This window comes from Brassica rapa, chromosome A08 (assembly GCF_000309985.2).
Source record: "Brassica rapa cultivar Chiifu-401-42 chromosome A08, CAAS_Brap_v3.01, whole genome shotgun sequence".
NCBI lineage: Eukaryota > Viridiplantae > Streptophyta > Magnoliopsida > Brassicales > Brassicaceae > Brassica > Brassica rapa.
In genome coordinates, this window is record NC_024802.2 from 20,584,624 (window position 1) to 20,609,784 (window position 25,161).

General features: G+C 37.1%; 9 protein-coding genes across 26 annotated transcripts; 3 read left to right on the top strand and 6 right to left on the bottom strand.

Annotated features, from left to right (window-relative positions):
* Window positions 1-34: 34 nt before the first annotated feature.
* Window positions 35-1,797, bottom strand: LOC103836077 (binding partner of ACD11 1). 7 transcript variants are annotated; one of them, XM_033277918.1, is made up of 5 exons: window positions 1,518-1,797; window positions 1,113-1,246; window positions 937-1,012; window positions 750-863; window positions 35-672 (listed from the first exon to the last, which is right to left on the bottom strand). In XM_033277918.1, exons 2-5 carry the CDS (start codon window positions 1,229-1,231, stop codon window positions 247-249), a joined length of 735 nt encoding a protein of 244 aa, XP_033133809.1. In that variant the 5' UTR covers window positions 1,232-1,246; window positions 1,518-1,797; the 3' UTR covers window positions 35-246. The 7 variants fall into 7 exon arrangements, with proteins under 7 accessions (XP_033133809.1, XP_009110549.1, XP_033133808.1 ...); XM_009112301.3 differs by having other exon boundaries at window positions 1,113-1,274; window positions 1,518-1,791; XM_033277917.1 differs by having other exon boundaries at window positions 1,113-1,231; window positions 1,518-1,788.
* A 274-nt stretch (window positions 1,798-2,071) lies between these two features.
* LOC103836078 (60S ribosomal protein L10-1) lies at window positions 2,072-3,293 on the bottom strand. Its single transcript, XM_009112302.3, has 4 exons — window positions 3,205-3,293; window positions 2,562-3,063; window positions 2,394-2,475; window positions 2,072-2,300 (listed from the first exon to the last, which is right to left on the bottom strand). The coding sequence occupies exons 1-4, from the start codon at window positions 3,212-3,214 to the stop codon at window positions 2,232-2,234; spliced, it is 663 nt and encodes a 220-aa protein (XP_009110550.1). The 5' UTR covers window positions 3,215-3,293; the 3' UTR covers window positions 2,072-2,231.
* Window positions 3,294-4,185: 892 nt separating this feature from the next.
* LOC103836079 lies at window positions 4,186-6,533 on the top strand. Of its 9 annotated transcripts, XM_033277898.1 has the most exons (11): window positions 4,186-4,515; window positions 4,614-4,711; window positions 4,963-5,070; window positions 5,217-5,299; window positions 5,383-5,516; window positions 5,620-5,669; window positions 5,752-5,844; window positions 5,928-6,019; window positions 6,103-6,209; window positions 6,280-6,320; window positions 6,351-6,533. In XM_033277898.1, coding segments are annotated over exons 1-11 (1,023 nt in total). In that variant the 5' UTR covers window positions 4,186-4,299; the 3' UTR covers window positions 6,352-6,533. The 9 variants fall into 9 exon arrangements, with proteins under 9 accessions (XP_033133789.1, XP_009110552.1, XP_009110551.1 ...); XM_009112304.3 differs by having other exon boundaries at window positions 4,187-4,515; window positions 4,620-4,711; window positions 6,280-6,533; XM_009112303.3 differs by having other exon boundaries at window positions 4,197-4,515; window positions 6,280-6,533.
* Window positions 6,534-6,770: 237 nt separating this feature from the next.
* Window positions 6,771-8,353, top strand: LOC103836080 (ribonuclease 3-like). Its single transcript, XM_009112308.2, has 4 exons — window positions 6,771-7,327; window positions 7,449-7,604; window positions 7,699-7,897; window positions 7,980-8,353. Exons 1-4 carry the CDS (start codon window positions 7,220-7,222, stop codon window positions 8,201-8,203), a joined length of 687 nt encoding a protein of 228 aa, XP_009110556.1. The 5' UTR covers window positions 6,771-7,219; the 3' UTR covers window positions 8,204-8,353.
* A 1,863-nt stretch (window positions 8,354-10,216) lies between these two features.
* Window positions 10,217-12,255, top strand: LOC103836081 (2-oxoglutarate-dependent dioxygenase DAO). Of its 4 annotated transcripts, none has more exons than XM_018653979.2 (3): window positions 10,217-10,391; window positions 10,873-11,246; window positions 11,497-12,255. In XM_018653979.2, exons 2-3 carry the CDS (start codon window positions 10,903-10,905, stop codon window positions 12,065-12,067), a joined length of 915 nt encoding a protein of 304 aa, XP_018509495.1. In that variant the 5' UTR covers window positions 10,217-10,391; window positions 10,873-10,902; the 3' UTR covers window positions 12,068-12,255. The 4 variants fall into 4 exon arrangements, with proteins under 4 accessions (XP_018509495.1, XP_009110557.1, XP_009110558.1 ...); XM_009112309.3 differs by having other exon boundaries at window positions 10,244-10,394; window positions 10,875-11,246; XM_009112310.3 differs by having other exon boundaries at window positions 10,269-10,394; window positions 10,900-11,246.
* A 270-nt stretch (window positions 12,256-12,525) lies between these two features.
* On the bottom strand, window positions 12,526-15,477 carry LOC103836082 (probable fucosyltransferase 8). Its single transcript, XM_009112311.3, has 2 exons — window positions 14,264-15,477; window positions 12,526-14,123 (listed from the first exon to the last, which is right to left on the bottom strand). The coding sequence occupies exons 1-2, from the start codon at window positions 14,424-14,426 to the stop codon at window positions 12,670-12,672; spliced, it is 1,617 nt and encodes a 538-aa protein (XP_009110559.1). The 5' UTR covers window positions 14,427-15,477; the 3' UTR covers window positions 12,526-12,669.
* A 151-nt stretch (window positions 15,478-15,628) lies between these two features.
* LOC103836288 (probable fucosyltransferase 8) lies at window positions 15,629-18,014 on the bottom strand. The gene is made up of 3 exons (XM_009112528.2): window positions 17,872-18,014; window positions 16,970-17,759; window positions 15,629-16,310 (listed from the first exon to the last, which is right to left on the bottom strand). Exons 1-3 carry the CDS (start codon window positions 17,984-17,986, stop codon window positions 15,653-15,655), a joined length of 1,563 nt encoding a protein of 520 aa, XP_009110776.1. The 5' UTR covers window positions 17,987-18,014; the 3' UTR covers window positions 15,629-15,652.
* Window positions 18,015-19,024: 1,010 nt separating this feature from the next.
* LOC103836083 (probable fucosyltransferase 9) lies at window positions 19,025-21,184 on the bottom strand. The gene is made up of 2 exons (XM_009112312.3): window positions 20,943-21,184; window positions 19,025-20,852 (listed from the first exon to the last, which is right to left on the bottom strand). Exons 1-2 carry the CDS (start codon window positions 21,136-21,138, stop codon window positions 19,471-19,473), a joined length of 1,578 nt encoding a protein of 525 aa, XP_009110560.1. The 5' UTR covers window positions 21,139-21,184; the 3' UTR covers window positions 19,025-19,470.
* A 237-nt stretch (window positions 21,185-21,421) lies between these two features.
* Window positions 21,422-25,143, bottom strand: LOC103836084 (fucosyltransferase 6). Its single transcript, XM_009112314.2, has 3 exons — window positions 23,823-25,143; window positions 23,302-23,721; window positions 21,422-22,556 (listed from the first exon to the last, which is right to left on the bottom strand). The coding sequence occupies exons 1-3, from the start codon at window positions 24,007-24,009 to the stop codon at window positions 21,526-21,528; spliced, it is 1,638 nt and encodes a 545-aa protein (XP_009110562.1). The 5' UTR covers window positions 24,010-25,143; the 3' UTR covers window positions 21,422-21,525.
* Between the last annotated feature and the right edge of the window lie 18 nt (window positions 25,144-25,161).

A 25,161-nucleotide genomic window follows, 5' to 3' on the forward strand; every position in this document is an offset into this window, starting at 1 on the left:
ATTCATATGCTGATAAACGATTTTAGCTCTCAAGTTTATGTTATCTCTATATAACTTTTGATTAAAATGGTAGATCGTTTATGAAGAGCGGAGATAATAACGTTTTATGCATACAAATCAAATCAGGGTGAACACACGTATGAAAATAATGATTCTTTATTTGTTCAGTCTTGAGTCTTTTTTGTAATGTCATCATATATATTCACAGTCGAATACCATTCTGATCAGTTCGTAGGTCTATTCACATCACTGCCTTGAGCCACGGCTACCAAGATCAGAAGCAGCTTTAGCCGCCCGCTCTAACGCACCCGATAGCCAGAGAGCTCCACTGGAGAAGTAACTGCTACTGACAACACTAGTTGCAGCTGCTGCCGCGGTTCTTCCTGTGGCAGAGACGGCTGATCTTGCTTTGTCTGAAACCTGGTACTTCTGGTCGGTCAGTCTGACAGCTTCAACTCCGGCAAAGATTTTGTCAGTGAGACCGATCCTCTGGTCTAGCTGAGATACTCTAGCCGCTGCTGCAGCTGACACACCGTGGGATTCGTCAAAGCCTTTGGCTTTGGCTAATGCTTCTTTGCCCAGCACGAATCCGGTGGCTAGCATTGACTTCACCACTTCTTGAGCTTTTGTCACTGCTTCTCCCGCGGTAAAGTCGCCTCGTTGAGGATGAGGCTACATCAAACTTTTCAACATGAAGACTATACTGAAGATAAAAATTAAGAGAAAGATAAAAGCAAGAGGGTTCATACATGTGAGTTTGTGTCATCTACAAAACCCCGCTGAGTGGCGTTCCAGAAGTCAAACTCCTCGTGATGCTGTCCCCAACGAGTGATGCAAACTCTCTGCTCCAATATGGTTGCCCCCTGAAGTTTAATCAAAGAACCTAGTGATTCTCCAATAAAAAAGGGTGGAATCAAATTCAAACAACAAACTTACACTGAGTAAGACTGCAGTTTCCTGAGAGTAAGAATCTTTAAACATCACATAAGCAGTGCAAGCTTGCTCACCCGATCTTACCTCGTGAACAACGTTAACAGAGTTTTTATCTTCTGAATCAATGCAAGATAACGCAATGTGATATCAAATTTGGTGGGAAAGTAAGACTCACTCACCTAACAATATCAATATCTTCGATTGCGCCAGAGAAGGAGAAGAAGTCGATGAGATCTTTCTCCGTAACAGCTGGAGATAGCCCAGTCACTTCCACACCGAATCCATTTTGATGATCCATCTTGTTCAAGTAAAGCTTATTCAACTCAAAGAATCAACAATCTCTACAGTATCAGCGTAACAAGACTTCAATAAACTGATCATCTCCAGATCGTGATCAAGCCTCGAGAACTAGACTAAATCGAAACTCGTGAATACTACTACTACTACGCATATCATCTTTTCCGATTTCTACCGCATAAACTCGTTGAAATTTGCATCGAGAAGATCAGATCGTTGATTTTGAAGTATTCTTACTATAGATCTAAGAGAAGAACTTCGAAGGAAGGCGAAGGATTCGAAGTTACCTGCTGTTGACCAGCTCGTAACTCAGAGAAGCTTGAAAGAGAGACGACGGTGATGGACTTATGAGTAGAGTAGACAGAGGGAGAATAAGATAGGGAGAGATCAGGTACCGAGGAGAAGCCGATCGCTAACGGAAAGTAAACCGCGACGACGATCCACGCCGAGAACCGTCGTCCGCTGCTATCGCTAGTATGAACTCTAGATACGTCGTTAGGCTAATGGGCCTTAACTATTGGGCTAATTCAAGTACGGTAGGCCTAATATAGTTTTAAGATTATTTCCCAGTCCAGCGCAAGCACACAAGTAAACAATTAATATTCACAATTAGTTGAAATTTTGTTTTAATATTACAAATTACTTTTGCTGATATATATTAATCTTTTCTTAATTATCTACAATCTAGCACGTAAATAGTGAAAATTTCACCAAAATATAAATAATGGTATTTTGGATTTAAATACTACTGTTACGCAACAGGCCTTCCAGCTTATTTGACAATTTTTGTTTTCAAATCGTTTGATTTCACTTGTCAAAGGTTTCGCAGTGAGAAGTCAGAAGCCAACGACAAAACTTGCAAAATAATGTTTTTACTGGCCAACATATAAAGGACCAAGGTCATTTCAAAAAGATTCAGAATACTTAATGTATAAAAATGCAAGACAATACTCTCAAGGATAAAAAAAGTTTTAGACTAGATATAATTTAGCTCTGAAACTTCAATAGGTGGCCGGCAAAAATGCAGTTCCAGGCTGACGGTTAGCCAAAGGTCCATGGCATGAGAAGAACTGCAAAATGACCCAAGACATTGTCAAAACTCAACAAACAAAAGACGTCACAATAACCCAAGAATCAAAGTTGTGATAATACTAATGAGATACCTTAGCATTAACACCATCAGGAACAACACGCTTCTCTTGTCTCAGCTTCGTGAAGTCTGCTCTGTTAAACTTAGTGAATCCCCTAAACAAAAAGCAACAAACATTATAAGTTCGTGAAAAAGATTTAATCCTCAAAAAAAAAACAATGTGAAATGATAAAAAAAATACCATTTCCTGCTGACGATAATCTTCTGACGACCAGGGAACTTAAACTTAGCCCTCCTCAGAGCCTCCTGAGCATGGTGACCATGCCCATCCTTACACCTCACAGACAAAAGCACCTGCCCAATCGCCACCCTAGCACAAGTACCCAAGGCCTTTCCAAAAGCGCCTCTCATACCGGTCTGGAGCCTATCAGCACCAGCGCACGAAAGCATCTTGTTGATCCTCAGAACATGGAACGGGTGCACCCTAATCCTCAGATGGAAAGCATCTTTTCCCGCGGACTTCACCATGTACTTGTTGCAAGCGATACGCGCGGCTTCGAGGGCTTCGCTGGAGACGTTCTCCTTCTCCCAGGAGACGAGGTGGACGCAGAAAGGGAACTCGTCGACGCCTTTCTTCTTCATGCCGACGTCGTAGATCCTGATTTTGGGATCGGGGACACCGCGACAGTAGCGAGATTTTGGGTATGGTTTGCCCTTGATCTGACGGTAACACCTAGCCGGTCCTATAACGCGAATCAGGTATTAATCAGCTAACATAGCTCAAATAAATGAATTTATTACCATTCAAGAATGTTACTACAGGACATAAACAATCAACTCGTGTCTGAAGAAACCTATTAAACGAGAGAGATCGAGGAACTTACTTCTTCCCATGGCGTGACGGTCTCTGCTTTTCCCTCCTCAGGCTGAAAACGCGGCTGCTCAACAGAAAATGATTTTAATATATAAATGTGATATTTGCTAGGTTAACTAAAAGATCCTCAGTTTGGGCTTCATAGAAAGCCCATATAAAATATAAAAGAGCTTTGTTACGGCCCATATAACTTCCTTTGGTTAAACCTTTTTCTTAATTATTATTAGCCAACCAATGACTCTCTCTACACATGAACAGATAACAGAGAGGCAAATGAATCTGTTATGTTTTTTGGCAGGTGTTGTTCTCTTTGGACTAATTATCAACAATACTGTATACAGTATAGCACACATTAAAATCAAAAACCAGTTGGCGCCTTTGCTCCCTGACCATTAAAATCAAAAATCGAATCTCTTTATATTTTAATATTAGTTTTTGGAAAATTTAGTTATCATATCAAATAGTTAAAATATTTTTCTGCGTGTTTCTCAAATTGGGAGATTTTCTTTTTATTTGATTTGATTCCGTAAATCTTTGAGTACAAAATGAGATTTAAAACGACTTAGTAGGCTTAAAAAACCAAAATGTAAGTAGCAAATTGGTTGGGTTTTTCATTTTCGAAAAACATTTAAAACAATTTAAAAAATAATTGAAAAAAAGAATGAAATGTTTTGTAATTAATACGAAAATTCAGGGGCAGATTCATAAGAAGTATTCTGCTTTAATAGTATAGATTTGTTTTGGTTATATAAAAATCTCACTAAATTTCTCAAAAACAAAAACTAGTGGATATTAAGAGATCGGATATTAATCTCCTAAGGAACAAAATTACAAATTAGAAAGCTCGAGGGAGGTGTGTTACAAAAAAAAAAAAAAGCTCGAGGGATGTAATTATTTTGTTACATACCGAGAAAGACCTTTTGGAGTTGGTCGTTATAGATTTTGGGCCTCTACTGAATAATGGGCCTAAGCCTATCAACCAGAGTATTATTTTACACCCGACCCGTTTAGTCGGACCTTATCTTCTTCCTCACACCAATAATACTATGGTTGCTTTGGTCGGAAACAAAAACAAAAAAAAAAACTATTCGACCAAACAGTTGAGATGGTTTCGCAGATAATCTCGTGTTTATCTAAATCTTCGTCTCTTCTCTGCATCTCCGGTTCCAGGAGTTTAATTCAGCCGAAGACTTATAACCGCGGCGGTTTGAACCGGTTTTCTCCGGGATTAGCTACCCAACGGTTATCTACGGTTATCCGTAAGAAATGGAGATCGGCAAGCATTTTCAACTCTGGGAAAGAACCTGGAGGAGAGGGAAAGGTAGCACTTTTCTCTGACACTTCCTGTCTGGTTTCCGACAAAAGCTCTACGATTTTTTTATTTAAAAATAAATATTGTTAAAGTGGTTGCTTTCATAGTTACAGGAAGGTAGCTCGGATTGGGCGATACTTGAGAGATGGGAAGTGCCATGGGAATGGCAGACAGCTTCGTTAACTTCGCTTGCTTGTGTATTAAGGTACCCTCCGTTTTCTAGGTCATTCAAAGGGCAAATTAGGGTTGAAGTTTGATGACACATAGAAACTGCATTAGAATAAATAAAAATATAAAATGTGATGGTTCAGTATATTGATAAGAAGTATAGTCTCTCTGTTTTTGTTAAAAATTAAAAAACTTAGTGACTATACTTTGTATGATGAGCGGATTATCATCTCAATCTCCTAACTGTTAGAATTTATAAGGAGTGAGATTAATTTTGTTCCCAGGCAGTTTTGTTTTGACAGGGTTAGCTGAGATGGCAGCCTTACCCTATTTAGGAGTCGACGTTGAGAAGCTGAGCTTGGACCAAAAGGCTGAGATTTTATTCCTGGATCAAGGGTACCTTACCAACAAACTACTAATCTTTTGCGTATTCTAGTTACATTGCCTCAGTTTTAGCTCTTGGACTCTGTTAATGTCAGTTGATTATGAAGTCTTAGTGCGTTAACTTATTGGAATGCTTTTTATTCTTAACTACTTTGCAGCATAACAACTGCAGTGATACTTGCTGTCATATTCACCGTTGCCAAAACATTCGACCCACTACCTGAAGACATTTTGCGCTATGGTACTTTGCTCCTTCTCTTTTTTTTTTATCGGCACTCTCTTGCTCTTTTATTTGGCCTTTGATCTTTTAATTCACTCCTTCAGATTTGAAACAACCCTTCAACTTGCAAAAGGGATGGCTAGTGTGGGGTGGGATAGGTTTGGTTGCTGCTGTTGGCGGTATTGCGTTAACAGGTGTTGCTTTATCCTTATTCAGCACAGAGACACCTGAACGAGAGGTTAGGAGAATTCACTACAACATTTAATTTTTTTTTTGTTTTTTTTTTCCTTTCTGAAATGTCTTAAGGATAAATAGTAATGTAGCTAGTGTGATGTATTCAGGTAGACTCTTTGATGCAGCTTCTCCCATTAATTGGATCCTCAAACATAAGGTACTCAAAAGAAAATAGAAACTGCTATGTGCATCATCAATACTAGAATATGATGATCACATCGCATGTAATGATTGTGCAGCACCTTAAGCTTAGTGGGCATAACTGGAGTCCTTGCTCCACTTCTTGAGGAGACCGTGTTCCGCGGATTCTTCATGGTCTCTCTTACCAAATGGTAAAAGTCTTTATCTTCTTCTTCTCATTTGCTTCTCAACAAAGAAGCTAACTACATATATATGTTTTGTTCCACATTTTCAGGGTCCCAACACCAATAGCGATCATCATAAGCTCAGCTGCGTTTGCCCTTGCCCACCTCACACCCGGTGAATTCCCACAGTTGTTTATACTAGGTATTATAAACATGGCTGAAAACCATAACTTCTCATGTTTATAAACACTTGTATATATATGTCGCTATTTTCATCTGGTTTAGGATCGGTTTTGGGATTAACTTATGCGCAAACCCGCAACCTCATTACCCCAATGGTCATACACGGTCTCTGGAACTCTGGAGTTATTTTGCTGCTCACTTTTCTTCAGGTATGATCACTAGTACAATGTCAAAAGGACAGATCAATTCTTAACATATGTTCTTTTTGTTTTCTTTAAGGTCCAAGGGTATGACATCAAGGAACTATTGCAGGGGAGCTAGTTGCTCTTTCGTTTCTGTTCACAGTTAACATGAGAATGCTTCATTACGTGATCGATCATCTTAGTACCAAAGATTTCATGACTTGATGTAATATATTTAAACATGACCATGATGAACCAGTATTATTTTGTGCCATTAAAGCTATAATTTAATTACTTGTAGACATGATAAAATATATTTAGTGTCTAATAATAATTAACGGTGTTTAACTATGACCATTGACCAGGTCCAGTATCATTTTAAGGGGATTAGTAGTGGTTGCGCATTATAATTCCTCGTACCTTCTCTCCATTATTGATAAATTTTCTGTGTCCAGCTCTTATTGATGTTGCTTGTTTTAGTACCATTCGTTAAAAGGTTAATATGACGTGAAGAGATAAGATCAAAGGTTAATGTATACCATGTTGTTGAATGCTAATGTATGTCCTTAACAATCGATGATCACTACATTCGAGTCTTTGACCCTTTCTTACAAAACATTCACTAGCCAATAATTAAATGTTTGTATGTACATTAGTTGGCTATATATATGTCTGAATAGTTTGAACCTGGTTTACATGTTCACATGTTGTAGCGTGTACGTATATTATTCCTTCCCAATTTTTCTAGTGGGTTAAGAATATGAGAAATGGATATCCCTTGGAAATAGAATCAAAGATGTCTTGCGAGTCTTTATTAATCAATGGGGATGACTGACAATTCTTTTTGATTATTGTAATAAATTTCATATTATATCAAAGATCATACGAGTGTTTATTAACTAATCACCAAGGCCGGCTACCAATAACAACTAGTAATTATTAAAATGGTGTCCAGGGAGATTAAATTTGTGTTTGACTATAAATTTGAAGTCGAAATGTCTTAATTATGCATTGCAGAAACAAAGAGAACAAAAAAAATGGGACCAAAGGGTTGGTTTATCCTCAAGCTTTTGATGTTTCAAGGTCTTTTCATTTCACATTCCCAAGAACAAGAAGACTTTGATTTCTTCTACTTAGTTCTTCAGGTCTCTTCAGCTATCATTTTTATCGTTATTTTTCGATAGTCAACGTGAATAACGTTTATTTTAGTAAGGTAAGGTCATAACATAGATAGCCAATATTAATTGTTCGTGTGTACATATGCAGTGGCCAGGAGCTTATTGTGATACAAAACGTAGTTGTTGCTATCCAACATCAGGTAAGCCTGCGGCAGATTTTGGCATCCACGGTCTTTGGCCTAATTACAAAGATGGTACATATCCATCAAACTGCAATCCCGACAGTGAATTTGATAAATCTCAGGTACAGAGACATAATTGCGTAACTAATATTCCCCTTTGTGTTTACTTAACAATGATTTTTAAAAAAATTATTATACGTATATGAATGTATATAGATAACGGACCTGGTAAGCAGTTTGAAAAAGACGTGGCCAACACTAGCCTGTCCGAGCAACGAAGGGTTCAAGTTTTGGAAGCACGAGTGGGAAAAACACGGTACATGTTCTGAGTCAGTAATGGACCAACATGAGTACTTCGAAAATTCTCTTAAACTCAGAGACAGAGCCAATCTCCTTCAAGCCCTCACAAACTCCGGTATATATACTATCTAATCAATGTATTATATAATTCATTAATGCATAAACTCTATGACTTTTATTTTGTGTGGTAATTACAGGAATCAAACCAGATGATAGATTCTATGATCTTGAAAAGATCAGAAAGGCGATAAAAGATGAGATTGGGTTTACTCCAGGGATTGAATGCAACAAAGATCCCGAACGTAACGACCAACTTCACCAAATTTACATTTGCGTCGATACATCAGGAACTGAGTTTATCAAATGTCCGATTTTGCCTAGAGAAAGATGTCCGTCTCGACTCCAGTTTGCGAAGTTTTAATTATATCTTTCTTTCAGCGTGGCGATCATAATTATATCTCATGTTTTGGAATATTTTCTAATCATTTTATCTTCTCCTTCCAGAGTCCAAATTCATGGGGACTCTAAAATGTAATGTGTTTTATGTTACTTTATCAAAAATTGAATATGATAAGAACTTTGCAGATAATAGTATGTGTATGTATAATTAAAATATATATATGTGATATTGATGCAACCTAGGCTTCATGAAACTTCAACATTATTACATCCTAACTCCTAATTAAGGAACAATATTCAGTGGCGTCAAATAGCTATTTCACTATTTATATTTTTTTTGTGAACAGTTACATACTAGCTATTTCACTATTTATATTTTTTTTTGTTAAAATTAAATCGCTATCTTGTCGATCTCGTTGACTTGGCTCCACCTTTCATTTGTAATTTCTTTTGCTTTTCCAGTAAATTTAATCTGAAAGCTATATTTTTATCTTTTCTTTAATACATTTAATTGCAAGTGTTAGTTAAGTGTTGACAAAAGGAAGATATTCTTTTACAAGAGTAAAAACAAACTTTCAGTTTATGCACACAAAAACGACATTTTAACATATTCTTTAAACATGAGTTCTTCCACCTTGTCAATGGTTTCTTGTGTTCTGATGTTCCTCATTCTACACCATACGAAAGGTAATTTTAATCTTGTTACATTATCAATTACTTACCTAAATTTATATCATATTTAACATATTCTTGCGGGTTTGGTATATATAAAAACAATAGAGTCGGAAGCTGTAGAAGTGTGTTCGTTTACAGATCAATTACCCGGAAAATGTGGCAACGACGGAAGCAATAAGTGCGTAAACGCCATGCAAAAGAAAGCACTACTTCCAGAAGTAAAAGTACGTTGCGCATGTTTTGATCATCCCACTGTCATCTTGGGTAGGAAGAAACACATATGCAACTGTCGACAAGATTGCTAAGAAACTGCAGCACCACAACCAAAATCTCTTTACTAAAAATTATTTATGAGATGGAATTAAGAAGAGTATTCGGTGTTGTAAGAAACTCAGTATAATGTGTTTTCATTTGCATGTCCTTGTACCTTGTTTGATCTTGGTTTAATGGGATAAGTTGTGAGCTTATGTGATGATCGGAGAAGCTGCTCAAGATATAAGAAAAAAGTTTGCATGGCCCTGGATAAGTATTATTCACTCGAACTTCAGCTTTTGCCACATTGGCATGTTATCTCTAAAATTTTATATTTATATGAAAAAATATACATTAGAATGAATGAACATGGGCACTTTAGACAAAAGGCTAGTAATAACTCAACATTCTTTAGCAGGTTGCAAGGTTTTGTGATCGTGACATGCGGGTTTGCGACGGAGCTGATGAAATGGCACCATTCAAATATGTCAAAACTCTAGAGAGAAAATCCGAACTTTACGATAAGAAGCTTTTATGCATATGTTTTTACAGTTTTGTTGTAACTATGAGCTATGACATGCTAAATTTAACAAGAGCATATTCTAGAAGTTCATATACATAAATCCGATATTTCCAAGTACATTTTAGAAGTTTATGATTTTTGCATTTACGTATATACTAAATGGAATACTATTTTATTGTACGTACATTTGTTTACTACTCTCTCCGTTCAAAAAAAAATATATGTTCTAGAAAACAAATTGTTTAAATTTTATTTTATTTTTATATATTCTAATGTATTTTTGTCAATTAATATTAGCTAATTGTAAATTTCAAAAAAAAATTACATTTACTGAATTTTTATCCGTTTAAAACTATGAAAAACAGAATATATTTTATTGATTTGTGTGAAAAAAGAAAAACATGTATTATTTTACTAGGAAGTAAATCTCGTGAATCATTGAGTTTTGGTTCATGTAACAGAAAAGAAATTAAAAGTCCACATTTGCGTATATAAATCTAGATTTTGGATATTTTTCCTAAGAAAACTACAAATTCAGCGCGTGGAAAACGTTGTTCGTTATCTTGCGCGAGTGGAAAACGTTGCGCAAATACATTGACGTAATACTTCTTTCTTCTTTATATATATGTGTCAGTAGAAAAGTCTGTGCAGATCCAAAACTACTTCAACTTCGATTTTGCTGTCTTCCACTTCCTTTTACCTTTCTCACTCCATCTGCTCCTTCGCCTTCTCTCTCGAGAGAGATTCACGTAACACAAAAAAGGTACACACCTCTTTTTAATTTCTGAAAGAATCTTTGAGTAGTAGATAAAGAAGAAAGTCGAATTTAGACGTAACTCATCGTATTTACCTCCAAAACCAAATTTTGTTTTGTTTCTCATTAGTGGGCTTTCTTGAATTTTAGACGTAATTGATGCGTAGTCAGAATAATTAGTAGAAGGATGAATCATTCTTTGTTTATTTCAGTCTAGATAAATTGAATGAGTTCATTAATGGGTCTTCCTTTTACTTTTAAACTACTTTAGCTGTCGGAATCGTCACGTTTTAGATCATTATCCAATTTCAGATTATAAAGTTTAAATCTTTTGTTTTCAATTAAAAAAAAGTTTAAAACTTTAAATTCTGATTCGTTGAACTCCTTTGTCGAATTCAGACAACTTTAGCGAGCAGACCAGAGAGTGTTGTGTTTTGGTCTGAAACTGAAACTGAAACTAAAATATTTTATTTATAACGTTGGGCTTAGATTCGTTTCAAACTCTCCATTGAAGATAATGGCGAAAACCAATGGAATCATCCCGACGATAGACTTGGGGGAGGTTTCAGACAAGATCCTGAATCAGCAAATCCGTGAAGCCAGCGAGAGATGGGGATGCTTCAGAGTGATTAACCATGGAGTTCCGTTGTCTTTGATGTCTGACATGAAGATGACCGTTATGGATCTCTTCGAACGTCCACACGAGGTGAAAGTGCGTAACACAGACGTGTTACTAGGGAGTGGTTACAGAGCTCCTAATGAAATCAATCCTTATTATGAAGCGTTGGGTCTATACGACATGGCTTCTCCTCAAGCAGTTAACACCTTTTGTGACCAGCTCGAGGCTTCTGCTGATCAAAGGTTTGTCATTTCTCTTGTTTTTTAGTTGGTCTCTTGTGATGCAGGGCCTGTCTGGAGCATAGGCATAGGCAAAAGAACCGACCGCTTAAGTGATAATTTTAGTTGTATATAAAGCACTATAGAAAAATTACATAAATAATAAAAACAGAAAAATTTAAGTGAGCATATGGTATCAAGAAAAAATTGAAAATGTTGGACCGGCACTGGATGGAACACTGACTTTTATGTCTTAATGGATTTGGGTTTGTAGGGAGATTATGGTGAAGTATGCGAAAGCTATTGATGGACTTGCAAAGGATTTAGCAAGGAGGTTAGCAGAGAGCTATGGCCTGGCCGAGACCAACTTCTTCAAAGGATGGCCTAGCCAGTTCCGGATCAACAAATATCATTTCCAACCCGAAGCAGTCGGGAAGCTCGGCGTCCAGCTACACACTGATTCAGGCTTCTTGACGATTCTTCAAGACGACGAAAACGTTGATGGGCTTGAAGCGATGGACCATTCTTCGGGAACGTTTTTTCCCATAAGCCCGTTGCCAAACACGCTTGCTATCAACCTCGGGGACATGGCTGCAATATGGAGCAACGGGAGGTTGTGCAACGTGAAGCATAGAGTGCAATGCAACGAAGCAACGAAGAGGTTTTCTATCGCTTCTTTTTTGTTAGGACCGATGGATACGGATTTGGAGCCGCCTAGTGAGTTTGTGGATGCTGAGCATCCGCGGCTGTACAAGGCTATTAGTCACGACGGGGTACGGAATATTAGAATGACTACGAAGTTGCATGATGGAGAGGCTCTCAAGCTTATAACCTATGAAGAGTGAAAGTCTTAAATGACCTGAAGAGCATGTTAAGGGGGTTGCTATATATGAAAACCGAAAAACTTTAGTACTTTTGTTTAAGTTTTCCCTAAGATCAATAAATAGAGATGCATCCTCTGTATTAATATCTATGGATTTTCGCAATATATATGAATAATTTTCACATTGCATATTTGTGGATGTTTATATAATGGAATTTGTGAAGGCGAGTGAGAGATGTGGATGTTTCAAGGTGATAAACCATATGGAGTTTCTTTGTCTTTAATGTCTGAGATGAAGAAGTCTGTTACATATCTCCATGAACGTCTAGATGAGGTGAAAATGCCAAACACTACTAATATGATACTAGGAAGTGGTTACAAAGCCTATGGTGAAAAAAGTGTATTATGATGTGGGATATTAATTTTGAAATTTATCAATAGTTATAACCATTATTATGTCAAAATCTCAACCAAAGCAAGTTAAATGTAACAGTTGGCCTGTCATGTTTTGTCATAAAAGGAAAAAAACTTACAAAATGTGACTACATCAACAAAGATAACTGATACATAGAGAATAATTCTTAGGCAATAATAATTGATGAGCCTAGAATAAGATGAATAAGGTTACCACCACCAAAATTTATCTGGGGCATCAACTAGCTTAATCCCTAGGTTCCAATTCTCACAAGGCCTTATAAAATGTGTGGTTTTGATTGTCTTGGCTTGACAACCATGGAGAGGAGCTCTAATAAAACAAGGCTCCATCGACAAGGCCCTAACACAGGGTGGCTCAGGAACTTTTTGGTTCTTTGGCTCGTAGAGTATCCATGGCTTTAATCCTCCAAGACCATGAGCTACGTATCCAAACGTAGACCTCTCGGTTGTTACAATGTTATCAGTCAAACTCAACAGATAGATATCCGCGAGAGCCTTTTGGTCGTGAAGCTTCTCGTCTGTTTGTTGAACCCTTTCACCACTTGGTTGATACACTTGGATGATCTCTCCTGTTGAGCTAGGTCGTTCTAAAAACATTTTCCTTAGCTCATCAGAGTACTCTGGATGTAGAGATGCGACAAGAACAGCTTTAAGTTTCTTGCTTCTTGTTGTGTTGATGACTTGTGATGATCCATTTGTAGCTACTTCAGGCAAGAGCTTCTCTCTTTGTGCGCATGACACGATCTGATCCATCACGTGCTGGAAATAACCAGATGGCGTGCTGAACACTCTTATTTGAAGCCCTAGCACCTCCTCAGCTTTTGATAAGTGATCGTTGTAGGTACTTGTGACCATGTCCCACACTTGGTTTGTCGGGTGGAAAAGATAACGACTCAAGTGATGGAAGACAGTATCTTTCTGTGGGAACAGCTTGATGAGTTTGGTCTGAAAGCTAGGTATCAACCATAGAGATGGAGCGAAGTAGAGATTAGATTTCACTACTAGCCATGGGACGTTCTTGATGAAAGCTTGGTTTGCTTCGCAGTAGAACATCTTATCCACATCCCTGTAATCATGAAGAAGATGAAGATAAAGATGGGACGGTGGTATTGTAGTCGAGTTAATGGCATGATTCTTCAACATTGTACCGTAACAACGAGAGTAGTCCTTGTAGTAGCTATCTATCTGACCCATCAATGGAAAGTCTAGAGGAAGCAACCATGAAGTATCCGGAAAAGGCTCACAGAAGAGATCATTTATATCCTTTCTTTGATCAACAAGAATGATTCTCTCTGTCAGGAGAGCGTAGAGGAACGAAGAGACCAGAGATATTATTCTGTTTCCTAGCCCATACTCGGTGGCCACCCACACTACATATCGGCATTCTTTATCAGAGCTTCTTACTTGGTTCTCATCAAGCTGCTCTGTTGCTTTCTTGTAGGCTTCTGTGCCTGGACCGCAACGCTTGTGGAGCATCTCGTATCTTCTAAGCTTAGAGACAAGATATGGAGAAGGCTTGTATGGTGAAGGCTTGCGATACAACAACGACTTAGTATACCTACTCACGCAAGAACCTTCATCGAAACCTGCTTTTAGCAGCCCACCTATCAACTTATCATGGGATGTTTCTGATTCACTTGAACCTATTAATCACAAGAAAATGAAAATATAAGTTAACAAAAGAATAAATGATTACCATCTGTACGAACAATAAACTACCACATGATCACACATCTGGACAAAAACTTAACGCAAAAGATGGAATGTTTTTTTTTTGTTTTACCGTTGAGTGTAGCATCAAGAAGTTGGTCGTTGAAGTTGTTAGAGAATGATAGTAAGATTACAGAACCAATGAGTAAGCTACTAAAGATGAATGTTATCAGAATCTTCATCTTCAAACCCAAAGACTTGAAAACATAGCCGAAGATCTTTAATATGTGATACATGTTGACTTTAGTTGGAGTACGAGATGGTTCAGATAGTGTTATATCTAATATCTAGCGTGGTTATTGAGTAGGAGAAGATTCAAAAATGAGTTTTATATTATCTAGTGTGATTACAAGTCTTATTCGTGATGCAAAGTGGACGAAGGTTTGTATTTATAACCGGGGCTTCTAGCTCTAGTGGTAAAGGGCTTACAGCTGTGAGTACCGCCACCAAGGTTCGAATCCCGGCCACTGGGGAATTAACATTTTGGCATCGCCAGAGACAGAAGACCGACACGTGATAACACGTGACTAGTCTGGATCACTTCGGTGGGGCCAGGATACCTCTGTATAATTCAAAAAAAGAAGGTTTTTATTTATAAATAAGAGTATGAGTATTCCAATGTGTCATTTTGAGTTGTGACTATCAACGAAGCCCGAACGTGACTCTACGTTTGTTTAATGTATACAAAAAAGTCTTGGTCTTCGATTTATGCCAACCATCGAGCTGTATTTGTATAATTAGTAAATTAAGAAATGGCCAATGAGAGAGTACTAGTTTTTAATTATCAACAATAGTTTTTTGACTGAATCCCTTAAATTAAAAAATAGTTACAGTCTCCAAAACTTGGAATCTATACAATACATCACATGTCATGAATTAGTAATAGTATTTTACCGTAAACATGTATTATATTAGTATTTATTTAATTGACAAATCATGTTCACTTGTGTATTCACTAATAATAATCTTTGCCCAGATCCGAAAGTTCGCCTCCTTGACTAAAATATAAAAAATCGATAGGGTTAACACGAGCTTTTCCTAGAACGGCCTAAGACTAAGATGAGATCCCATATCCATTCAATATATAGAAGTAAAGAACGGCCTAACCTGATCTTCCAGTTCATTTTAAAAAAATAGAAAATTTTACAATCTAGAACATAAATAACTTTTAAAACTAACCTTACATTTACGTAAAAATTATAAATTCTTTTTAATAAAATAAATGTAAAAAATTCATTTATTAATTATTTTATTAATAAAATAAATATAAAATGTAAATTATTTTATTAATAAAATAAATATAAAAATTCATAAAAAATGTAAATTATTTTAGTTAATCGAAGAAACTATTTTACATATTTTTTTAACCATTTTCCTGAAACTGAACCACAGTGACAGTTGACAAGTTTTGGTGATTATTAATATTTTCTAGGCGACAATGAGACGGTCTTGGGAAGAAAATTCATTCGGGAGCATCAACTAGCTTAAGACCTGGGTTCGAATCCTCACAAGTCATTACAAAAGGTGTGATTTCGATTGTCTTGGCTTGACAACCATAGAGCGGAGGCCTATGGAAACATGGCTCCATCGACACGGCTTTAACGCATGGTGGATCAGGAGCTGTACGGTTCACTGGCTTGTAGAGTATCCATGGCCTTAATCCTCCAAGACTATAAGCAAAATATCCAAATGTAGACCTCGCGGACGTGACAATGTTATCAGTTAAGCTTAGGAGATAGACCTCTGCGAGAGCCTTTTGGTCGTGAAGCTTCTTGTCTGTTTGTTGAACCCTCTCTTCACTTGGCTGATAAACTTCTATACTCTCTCCCGTTGAAGTCGGTTGTTCCCAAAACATTCTCTTTAATTTTACGGAGTACTCTGGGTGCAGAGACGTGACAAGAACAACTTTAAGTAGTCTCTTGCTTCTTGATGTATTAGTGACTTGTGTAGATAATTCAGGCAAGAGATTCTCTCTTTGTGTACATGCAACGATCTGGTCCATGACGTGCTGTAAATATCCAGCATGTCTGTCGAAAACCCTTACTTGGATCCCAAGTCTCTCGTCTGCTCTTGATAAGTAAGCATTGTAGGATCTTGTGACCAGTCCCCAAACTTGGTTTTGTGAGATAACAAGTTAAGTTCCACATCGGATATTAGACAAAGGAAAGTCTAATATAAAGATATGTCCAACTCTAATAGTACGAGGCCTTTTGGGAAGGAAACCAAAAGTAAATCCATGCGGGCTAGCCTCCTTGGCCCAAAGTGGACAATATCGTACTAATAAAATAAGATAGAGTTGGACACGGGATTTCACAATCACAATTGGTATCAGAGCCACGTTGACGAGAAATCTGCAAGAAGACTAAAATACCCTTTAAGTAAGAACGGGTAGAAAAAGAAAGAGAAGGTATGTTGCAGAAACGTCAGAAGATCATGGAACCTGTGATGTGTTGTGGGAGAAACATTCTAAAAAGAAAGCCCTGCGATTACTGGTACAAGGTGTTACCAAAGATGATTCGCCGAAGGAAACATACGAGATGAATGTGGTCCTTAGCTTGAGGGAGAGAATGTGAGATAACAAGTTAAGTCCCATATCGGATATTAGACAAAGGAAAGTCTAATATATAAAGATATGTCCAACTCTAATAGTACGAGGCCTTTTGGGAAAGAAACCAAAAGTAAATCCATGCGGGCTAGCCTCCTAGGCCCAAAGTGGACAATATCGTACTAATAAAATAAGATAGAGTTGGACACGGGATTTCACAATCCCAACAGGTTTGTCGGGTGAAGAAGATACCGACTCAAGTGGTGGAACACGGTTTCTTTCTCGGGGAACATCTTGATGAGTTCGGTCTGGAAACTAGGGATCAACCATAGAGACGGGACAAAGTAAATGTTGGAATTAACGACCAGCCAAGGCACTTCACCGATGAATGTTTTTTGATCTTCTTCACAGAAGAACATCTTATCATCATCACTGTAATCAGAGATTAGATAAAGATAAAGATATGAAGGTAGTGATGTTTCAGTCAAGTTAGGGGCACTGTTTCTCAGCATTGTTCCGTAACAATGAGAGTTTCTCCTGTCGAAGAAGCGGTCTCTCTTCTTACCACCCAACAACGGAAAATTGCGAGGAAGCAACCAGGAAGTAGCTGGAAAAGGCTCACAAAAGAGGTCGCTTATACCACTGCGTTGGTCAACAAGAATGACTCTCTCTGTCAGGAGAGCATAGAGGAATACAGAAACAAGAGATATTATTCTGTTTGCAAGCCCAGAGTATGGAACCCACACGATGTATCTGCATTCACCAACAGATTCACTTCCATTCCCAGGCTTAAGGCCAAGCTTCACTGTTGCACTCTTGTAAGCATCTGAGCCTGGACCGCAGCGCTTGTGAAGCTTCTCGTAGCTTCTAAGCTTAGAGACGAGATAAGCAGATGGTTTGTGTGGTGAAGGCTTGCGCAAAGAAGCTTGGTGATACCTACTCAGGCAAGATTCATCATCAAACTCCGTAGCAAGAAGCCCTCCTCCTAGCAGCTTCTCCCTTGGTTTCTTAGAATCATAGGAACCTTTTTTTAAAAAATTTATTTTAACAACATGGTAGAAAGAGAAGTCAAGTGAGCATTTCTTTTAATTTTTTTTGCCATATTTTGGAAAATAAACAACTATTCGAATTGTTACCGGTGGTTGTGAGATTAGACTTGAGGCGGTTGAAGATGTTAGAGGATGGTGGTGGTAGTAGTAGCACGGAGCAAAGTAGGAAGCAAGTGGCGATTGTTACTGTGAGCTTCTCCATACCGGAGATATCTTAAACATGTGTTTCTACTTTGTTGCATGTAATGATATTAATACTGCCTCTTGTTTTCAGGTTGAAAGAGACTGCCATCAAGAGGTGAACGAAAAAAAAGAGATCTACACGGGTATGCTTGAATCGTTATCTTCATATTTATTAAGCCACACAGCAAGTCCACATCAAGCCCAAGACTATGTTATTGGAGAAGTCCATGTAACTAGGGTTCTAGCATTTAGATTTATATAAATAGTAGTTTAAGGTTTTGTAAAACTCAACTTTGGCTGCGCTTTCTAGCAGCCTTTCTTCTCATCTTTATTAAGCATCAATATAACTCTTGAATCTCTTGCAGACAACCCAAAGTCTTTCCCCTTCTGTTCTTTGTATTTCAATAAAGCTCATTGAGCTATCTTAGTTTATGTTTCAATAAAACACAACTCTATCTAGTTCTCAAATGTTATCATGGTATCAGAGCACCAGGGATTAGATCTTGGTGTCTCTACGCTTCATCTCAACTTCTCACAAGCTCCATCAGTCATCTCTTTTTCCTTTGAAAAAAAAAAAAAAAAAAAGAGAGAAGAACCAGCGACCACATAGCTGATTTTCTTTGAATGGACGTTGCTCTCACCACCACATAGCTGATTTGCAGACATGGGTTTTCACTGAGAGACAACTTCTGGAACATCTTCTACAGAAACCTTCTTCACCTCTTCATATGTTGTTGCTGTTGTCGGATTCTCTTCATATTCAGTCGTTGATGTCTTCAACTTTTTCTGAACGAAGCTTGTAGTTGACGAGCCCTGTCTTGTTTGACTGCTTGAAACAAGAAAACTTGGAAAGTTTGAAGCTTTAGTGTAGAAACTGTCGTATGTTGAAAGCTTGGGAAAGAAAGAACCCATAGATCCAAAGATCTACTCCCTGGTGCTCTGATACCATGATAACATTTGAGAATAAGAGAGATTTGTGTTTTAGAAGAACTTATTGAGACACAAACTAAAGAGAGAAAGACATAGCTCAAAGAGCTTTATTGTGCAAAGAAATAAAGAAAAGGAGAAGCTGTGTGTTTGTCTTCAAGAACTAAAACAAATGTTTGATTTCATAAAGTCTTTAATGGAGGCTGCTTCTATGAGCAGCAAGGTTGCTTACAAGACTTTCATAACAACAATATATATAGTCACTGCTAGCTTAGAACCCTAAAACACTTGGGCTTATGGACTTTCATAATATAGATTTGGGCTTTTGGAATGTAGTCTAATAATATTTACTTCCAAAGTTTAATGCATTACTTGTTCTGTAATGTTTTTTTTTTTTTTTTGCATATTCTATTTTTCCTAATTAGATAAGTGAACTTTAGAATGCGACATATTAACCCATGCATACAAAGATGATAAAAGCTAACCTGATTTATATGCATTCAATGGGTTACAAACTTTGGTGATTATTTTGAGTTTTTAGAAAGTTTGGTAGGTAACATTAATGAAGGGTTACAATCAAAGTTCATCAACTAGCTTAATCCCTGTGATCCGGTCCTCACAGTACTTAACAAAAGGGGTGGTTTTGATTGTCTCAGCTTGACAAGCAGAGATTGGTGCTTTAAGAGAACAAGGCTCCATAGACATGGCCCTAACACACGGCGGGTCAGGAGCTTTGTTGTGCCTTGGCTCGTACAGTATCCATGGCTTTAATCCTCCTAGACCCTGAGCTACGTATCCAAACGTAGACCTTGTGCTTGTCACAAGCTTATCAGTTAAACTCAGAAGATAGATCTCCGCGAGTGCCTTTTGGTCGTGTACCTTCTTGTCTGTTTGTTGAACCCTTTCTCCACTTGGCTGATACACTTCAATGATCTCTCCTGTTAAACTAGGTCGTTCTAAAAACATGTTCTTTAGCTCATCAGAGTACTCTGGATGCAGAGATGTCACAAGAACAGCTTTGAGTCTCGGTGTCTTGGTTATATTTTGTGATCCCTTTGTAGCTAGTTCAGGCAAGAGCTTCTCTCTTTGTGTGCATGACACGATTTGGTCCATCACGTGCTGAAAATAACCAGCTGGCGTGCTGAACACTCTTATTTGAAGACCTAGTACTTCGTCAGCTCTTGATAAGTAAGCGTTGTAGGATCTTGTGACCATTCCCCAAACTTGGTTTATCGGGTGGAAAAGATAATGGCTCAAGTGGTGGAAGACTGTGTCTTTCTGTGGGAACAGCTTGATGAGTTTGGTCTGAAAGCTAGGTATCAACCATAGAGATGGAGCGTAGTAAAGATTAGATTTCACTACTAGCCAAGGGACGTTCTTGATGAAAGCTTGGTTCTCTTCACAGAAGAACATCTTATCATGATCCCTTGAGTCATGGAAGATATCAATATAAAGATGTGACGGTCTTGTAGTTGTGTTAACGGTATGATTCTTCAACATGGTACCGTAACAATGCGAATGCGTGCGGTTGAAGTTATCTATCTGATCAGTCAAGGGAAAATCTAAAGGAAGTAACCAGGAAGTACCGGGGAAAGGCTCGCAGAAGAGGTCGGCTATATCGTTCCTTTGGTCGACAAGCATGACTCTATCTGTTATAAGAGCATAGGTGAAGACAGAGACCATGGAAAGTATTCTGTTTCCTAGACCAAACATAGGCGTCCACACTACGTACTGACAATCATCACCGTTGCTGTTTATTACATTGTTGTTACCAAGCCGCTTTGTAGCTCTCTTGTAAGCATCTGAGCCTGGACCGCAACGTTTGTGAAGCATCTCATAGCTTCTTAGCTTAGAGACAAGGTTTGTAGATGGTTTGAATGGTGAAGGTTTGCGTAAAGATGATTGATGGTACCTACTCAAGCAAGATTCCTCATCAAAACCTGTTGCAAGAAGGCCTCCTAGTAGAAGAACATGAAAGAAAAGATAATTCAAGTGAGCATTTATGTTTTTTTCTAACGAAGTTTGAAATGAATTGGAGAATTTGTTACCTGTGGTTGTAAGATGAGACTTGTGAAGGTTGGAGATGTTGTAAGATGGTAGTAGTAGCACCATTGAAAGTACTAAGCATGTGGCGAATGTTATTGTGAGCTTCGTCATACCTGAGATCTTAAACGAGATGTTGTCTTCCAGTTTCTTCATGTTGAATCTGAGTTTTGGATGAAGGAGATGCGAGTGGGCTCTCATTTTGTGACCGTCACAAGATGAAGAGCTCTAAGAGGTATACTTGACTACAATATCTTCAAATCTTAATGCATAACTAAAACAGTCTAAGTCTTAAAAAAATGATAGGAGATAATTAGAAAATCACTTACCCAATAAGATTATTACATGTCATATTTATTATTTACATGTTTAATTACTTTAAATATGTTTCTGTATTTGCCAAAAAATAAGATATATGTTTCCATATCATCTATTGTAATGATTTGTTTCCAAAATTTAGATAGAATTTTAAAACTGTAAAGTGTAAAGATCATATGAATGATTATTATAGACGAGAAAGACAACACTGATCCTCTGTTTCAGTAACGCAATAATCAAATGAAATAAAGCTATAATAAACAAGAACTATTATAACTCATCAAATAGCTTCAGACCATCATTGTCTCGATCCTCACAATGCTTTACAAAAGGAACAACCTTCCCTGAGTCAGTTCCCCAATCAGCATCACATCCATGAGAAGGAGGAGTAAGGTGACACGGGTCTATTGACGTGGATCGAACACACGGCGGATCAGGAGCTGAAGCATCCCTTGGTTGATAGAGTAACCAAGGCTTTAAACCTCCTAAACTATGTGCAACGTATCCGAACGTGGACCTTGCGCTTGTGACAATGTTATCCGTCAAACTCAGAAGATACATCTCAGCCAAGGCCTTTTGGTCGTGAAGCTTGTTATCAGTCTGCTGATACCTTTCTCCACTTGGTTGATAAACTTCGATTAACTCTCCTGTTGAGCTAGGTTGTTCCCAAAACATGTTCTTGAGGCGATCAGCGTACTCTGGATACAGAGATGTGACAAGAACAGCTTTGAGTTTCTGGCTTTCAGACATATTGAGCTTTGACTCTTCATGTGAGACTACTTTTGGTAATAGCTTCTCTCTTTGCGTGCATGACAAGATCTGGTCCATGACGTGTTGGAAGTATCCCGCTTTGTCGCTGAACACACGTATTTGAATCCCGAGCCTATCGTCTGCTCGGGCTAAGTGAGCATCGTGGTACCTAGTGATCATACCCCAAACTTGATTGGTGGGGTGGTAAAGATAGCGAGCCAAGTGATGAAACACTGCTTCTTTCTGAGGGAATAGCTTCATCAGTTCGGTCTGAAAAGTTGGATTAAACCACAGAGATGGAACAAAGTAGACGTTGGCTTTGACTATCAACCAAGGAACCTTATCGATCATATCTTGATCCTTTGTGCAAAAGAACATTTTATCTTCATCTCTTGAATCATGTAAGATATGAAGATAAAGATGCCGTGGGGTTGAGTTTGTGCTAATGGCATGATTATTCAACATTGTTCCGTAACAACGAGAGTACTCCTTGTTGTATCCATCAATCTGCTTCATCAGTGGGAAGTCACGAGGGAGTAACCATGAAGTACCTGGAAACACTGGATATCGTTAGCTCAACTTGAAAGAATTCTAGTTATTGTGGCAGAGGTGTCCGGTTCGAGTGACCGATGAGATGAAACTAATACTATTTTTTTTTTATCAATACTATATGATATGGTTTTGAGGGCTTGGAAGATTACGGACTTCGGTCCAAACCTCGTACAGTAGAAACTCTATAAATCCGATAAATTAATAAACACCATAAATTAATAAATTTTCTGGTCCTAAAGTTAGTAGCCGGTTCAAAATATAAAACAAATCGATAAAATAATAAGATAATAACTTTTTAGAAAATCCTATGTAAATATATGGTCTCATTAAAATTATAAATTAATAATTCATATATGTATATACCATTTATATAAGTACAAAAAATCATTGAATTATTTGTTTCACATTCACAATGGAATTATTTTTATGTTTTTTAACACTTAATATATTTTGATGAGATTTAGTAAAATTTTATTTAAAACCACATTTAAATTCTATGAGACACACTATTTATATATACCAAATAATATGATAAAACTAATATAAATGTTAAATTTCAAAAATATAATTAATCTATATACACTAAAATCAAAAAAATTTTTATTTTAGAAAAGAAATATGTCTTACATAGGAATTTTTTAAAAATGAAACTTTTGTAAATTAATAACTCTATAAATTGATAAAATATCAAAGTCTTAACATTATTAGTTTATGAGTTTTTATTGTAGCATTAAAAAAAAGTACCTGGAAACGGCTCGCAGAAGAGATCACTAATGTCTTTGCTTTGATCAACAAGAACGACTCTGTTTGTCAAGAGAGCATAGAGGAAGACAGATGCAAGAGTGAGTATTCTGTTTCCAAGCCCGTAAACCGCCACCCACACAATGTATCTGCATTTACCAACTGATATGCTTGCGTAATTCTCATCGTCATGACCAAGATTCTTTGTTGCTTTCTTGTAAGCTTTTGTTCCTGGACCGCAACGCTTGTGAAGCTTCTCATAGCTTCTAAGCTTAGAGACAAGATATGGTGATGGCTTGTATGGTGAAGGCTTGCGATACAACAATGATTGAGTATACCTACTCACGCAAGAACCTTCATCGAAACCCGGTTTTAAAAGCCCTCCTATAAACTTATCATGGAGTGTTTCTGATTCACTTGAACCTTTTAATCACAAGAAAATTAAAAAGATAAAGTCAAAAGAAGCATTCATGTGTTTACAAAAAAAAATACACAAAAGATGAAATGTGTTTTACTTTTATTACCGTTGAGTGTAGCATCAAGAAGTTGGTCGTTGAAGTTGTTAGAGAATGATAGTAAGATTACAGAACCAATGAGTAAGCCACTAAAGATGACTGTTATCAGAATCTTGATCTTCAGACCCAAAGCCCTGAAAACATCACCGGAGATCTGAAATATGTGATACATGTTGACTTTAGTTTGTTTGAGCATGAGATGATTCAAAAAGAATTATATATATCTAGCGTGATTATTACAACTCTTATTCGTGATGCAAGGTGGACGAAGGTTTATATTTATGAATAAGAGTATGAATATTCTAATGTGTCATTGTTAAGTTGTGACTATCAACGAAGTCCGAACGTGACTCTACCTTCGTTTAATGTATAAAAAATTATTGATCTTCGATTTATGCGAACCATCAAGCTGTATTGTATAGTTAATCAATTAAGAAACGGCCAATGAGAGGGTTATTTTGATTTATCAACAATAGTTACAGTCTCGCAAACTTGGAATCTATACAATACATCACATGTCATGAATAATTATTAGTATTTAATTGACAAATCATGTTTATTTATGTATTTTCAACTAATAATAATCTTTGCTCAGATCCGAAAGTTCGCGTTGTTGACTAATAATAAATAAATTTCGATAGGCCAAGAAGCTTCCTAGAAGAATGGTAAATAAATACGAGCTTTGTTTAATTACAAGAAGCAATGTGATCAGGTGATGTGGAAATCTCAAAAAAGAAATTGTTATTTTCCATGTAGTTTTTTCAACTGTTTTGTGGACAAATCACATTCAATATTCATATTTATCATATTGAATTTGTTGATAGTTTTCAAGGTTTAGTTTGATTTGTTCTTTGAACTCGGTTTTACGAAAGTATATCACGTCAATGGCTTTTTTTTTTGTTCGATATAAATGATACAAGTCTAAAGTAATTTTGGTATTGTCCATTGAATATAAGTGTCTACAATTAGTCAAGCTATTCGAAAAATAAGAATGACCATCTCTTATGGCTCTGAATCGATGACTTTATCCATACAAATCTTTTAAAATTATTATTTTACTTCTCTTATTTCTCGTTTATGAATTTTTGAACCAATCTATTTGCGGAAAAAACTTGTGCTCAATGTTTTGTTTTTTTTTATGTAGACTTTTATATTCTAGGCTGGTTTTAGAGATACTTTTGAATCTATCTAATAAAATATGGAAGTTTTAATGTAAAGAAAAAACAGTTTACTTGCAAATTATAATCAACGGACTCCCAAACCATCAAAATGAGAAAACAATAAGTTTCATTTAAAAAATGAGAAAACAAAGGGATAACATAACTCTGGCAAAATTGCAACTACCACC

Excerpts from the sequence above, each read along its gene's own strand:
- LOC103836077 (XM_033277918.1), bottom strand. The coding sequence starts at position 1,231 with ATGGATCATCAAAATGGATTCGGTGTGGAAGTGACTGGGCTATCTCCA. Across the intron at positions 1,013-1,112 it reads GAAGATATTGATATTGTTAG|ATCGGGTGAGCAAGCTTGCA; the intron begins GTGAGTGAGTCT and ends TCACGAGGTAAG. Across the intron at positions 864-936 it reads AAACTGCAGTCTTACTCAGT|GGGGCAACCATATTGGAGCA; the intron begins GTAAGTTTGTTG and ends ATTAAACTTCAG.
- LOC103836078 (XM_009112302.3), bottom strand. Across the intron at positions 2,476-2,561 it reads ATTATCGTCAGCAGGAAATG|GGGATTCACTAAGTTTAACA; the intron begins GTATTTTTTTTA and ends CTTTTTGTTTAG. Across the intron at positions 2,301-2,393 it reads CTGATGGTGTTAATGCTAAG|TTCTTCTCATGCCATGGACC; the intron begins GTATCTCATTAG and ends GTCATTTTGCAG.
- LOC103836079 (XM_033277898.1), top strand. The coding sequence starts at position 4,300 with ATGGTTTCGCAGATAATCTCGTGTTTATCTAAATCTTCGTCTCTTCTC. Across the intron at positions 4,516-4,613 it reads AACCTGGAGGAGAGGGAAAG|TTACAGGAAGGTAGCTCGGA; the intron begins GTAGCACTTTTC and ends TTGCTTTCATAG. Across the intron at positions 4,712-4,962 it reads TCGCTTGCTTGTGTATTAAG|TTTTGTTTTGACAGGGTTAG; the intron begins GTACCCTCCGTT and ends GTTCCCAGGCAG.
- LOC103836080 (XM_009112308.2), top strand. The coding sequence starts at position 7,220 with ATGGGACCAAAGGGTTGGTTTATCCTCAAGCTTTTGATGTTTCAAGGT. Across the intron at positions 7,328-7,448 it reads TCTTCTACTTAGTTCTTCAG|TGGCCAGGAGCTTATTGTGA; the intron begins GTCTCTTCAGCT and ends GTACATATGCAG. Across the intron at positions 7,898-7,979 it reads TCAAGCCCTCACAAACTCCG|GAATCAAACCAGATGATAGA; the intron begins GTATATATACTA and ends TGGTAATTACAG.
- LOC103836081 (XM_018653979.2), top strand. The coding sequence starts at position 10,903 with ATGGCGAAAACCAATGGAATCATCCCGACGATAGACTTGGGGGAGGTT. Across the intron at positions 11,247-11,496 it reads GAGGCTTCTGCTGATCAAAG|GGAGATTATGGTGAAGTATG; the intron begins GTTTGTCATTTC and ends TTGGGTTTGTAG.
- LOC103836082 (XM_009112311.3), bottom strand. The coding sequence starts at position 14,426 with ATGTATCACATATTAAAGATCTTCGGCTATGTTTTCAAGTCTTTGGGT. Across the intron at positions 14,124-14,263 it reads TCTTGATGCTACACTCAACG|GTTCAAGTGAATCAGAAACA; the intron begins GTAAAACAAAAA and ends TGTGATTAATAG.
- LOC103836288 (XM_009112528.2), bottom strand. The coding sequence starts at position 17,986 with ATGGAGAAGCTCACAGTAACAATCGCCACTTGCTTCCTACTTTGCTCC. Across the intron at positions 17,760-17,871 it reads GTCTAATCTCACAACCACCG|GTTCCTATGATTCTAAGAAA; the intron begins GTAACAATTCGA and ends TTTTAAAAAAAG. Across the intron at positions 16,311-16,969 it reads CGGTATCTTCTTCACCCGAC|AAACCAAGTTTGGGGACTGG; the intron begins AAACCTGTTGGG and ends TGTTATCTCACA.
- LOC103836083 (XM_009112312.3), bottom strand. The coding sequence starts at position 21,138 with ATGAGAGCCCACTCGCATCTCCTTCATCCAAAACTCAGATTCAACATG. Across the intron at positions 20,853-20,942 it reads GTCTCATCTTACAACCACAG|GAGGCCTTCTTGCAACAGGT; the intron begins GTAACAAATTCT and ends TTCTTCTACTAG.
- LOC103836084 (XM_009112314.2), bottom strand. The coding sequence starts at position 24,009 with ATGCTCAAACAAACTAAAGTCAACATGTATCACATATTTCAGATCTCC. Across the intron at positions 23,722-23,822 it reads TCTTGATGCTACACTCAACG|GTTCAAGTGAATCAGAAACA; the intron begins GTAATAAAAGTA and ends TGTGATTAAAAG. Across the intron at positions 22,557-23,301 it reads CTTCTGCGAGCCGTTTCCAG|GTACTTCATGGTTACTCCCT; the intron begins GTACTTTTTTTT and ends CAGTGTTTCCAG.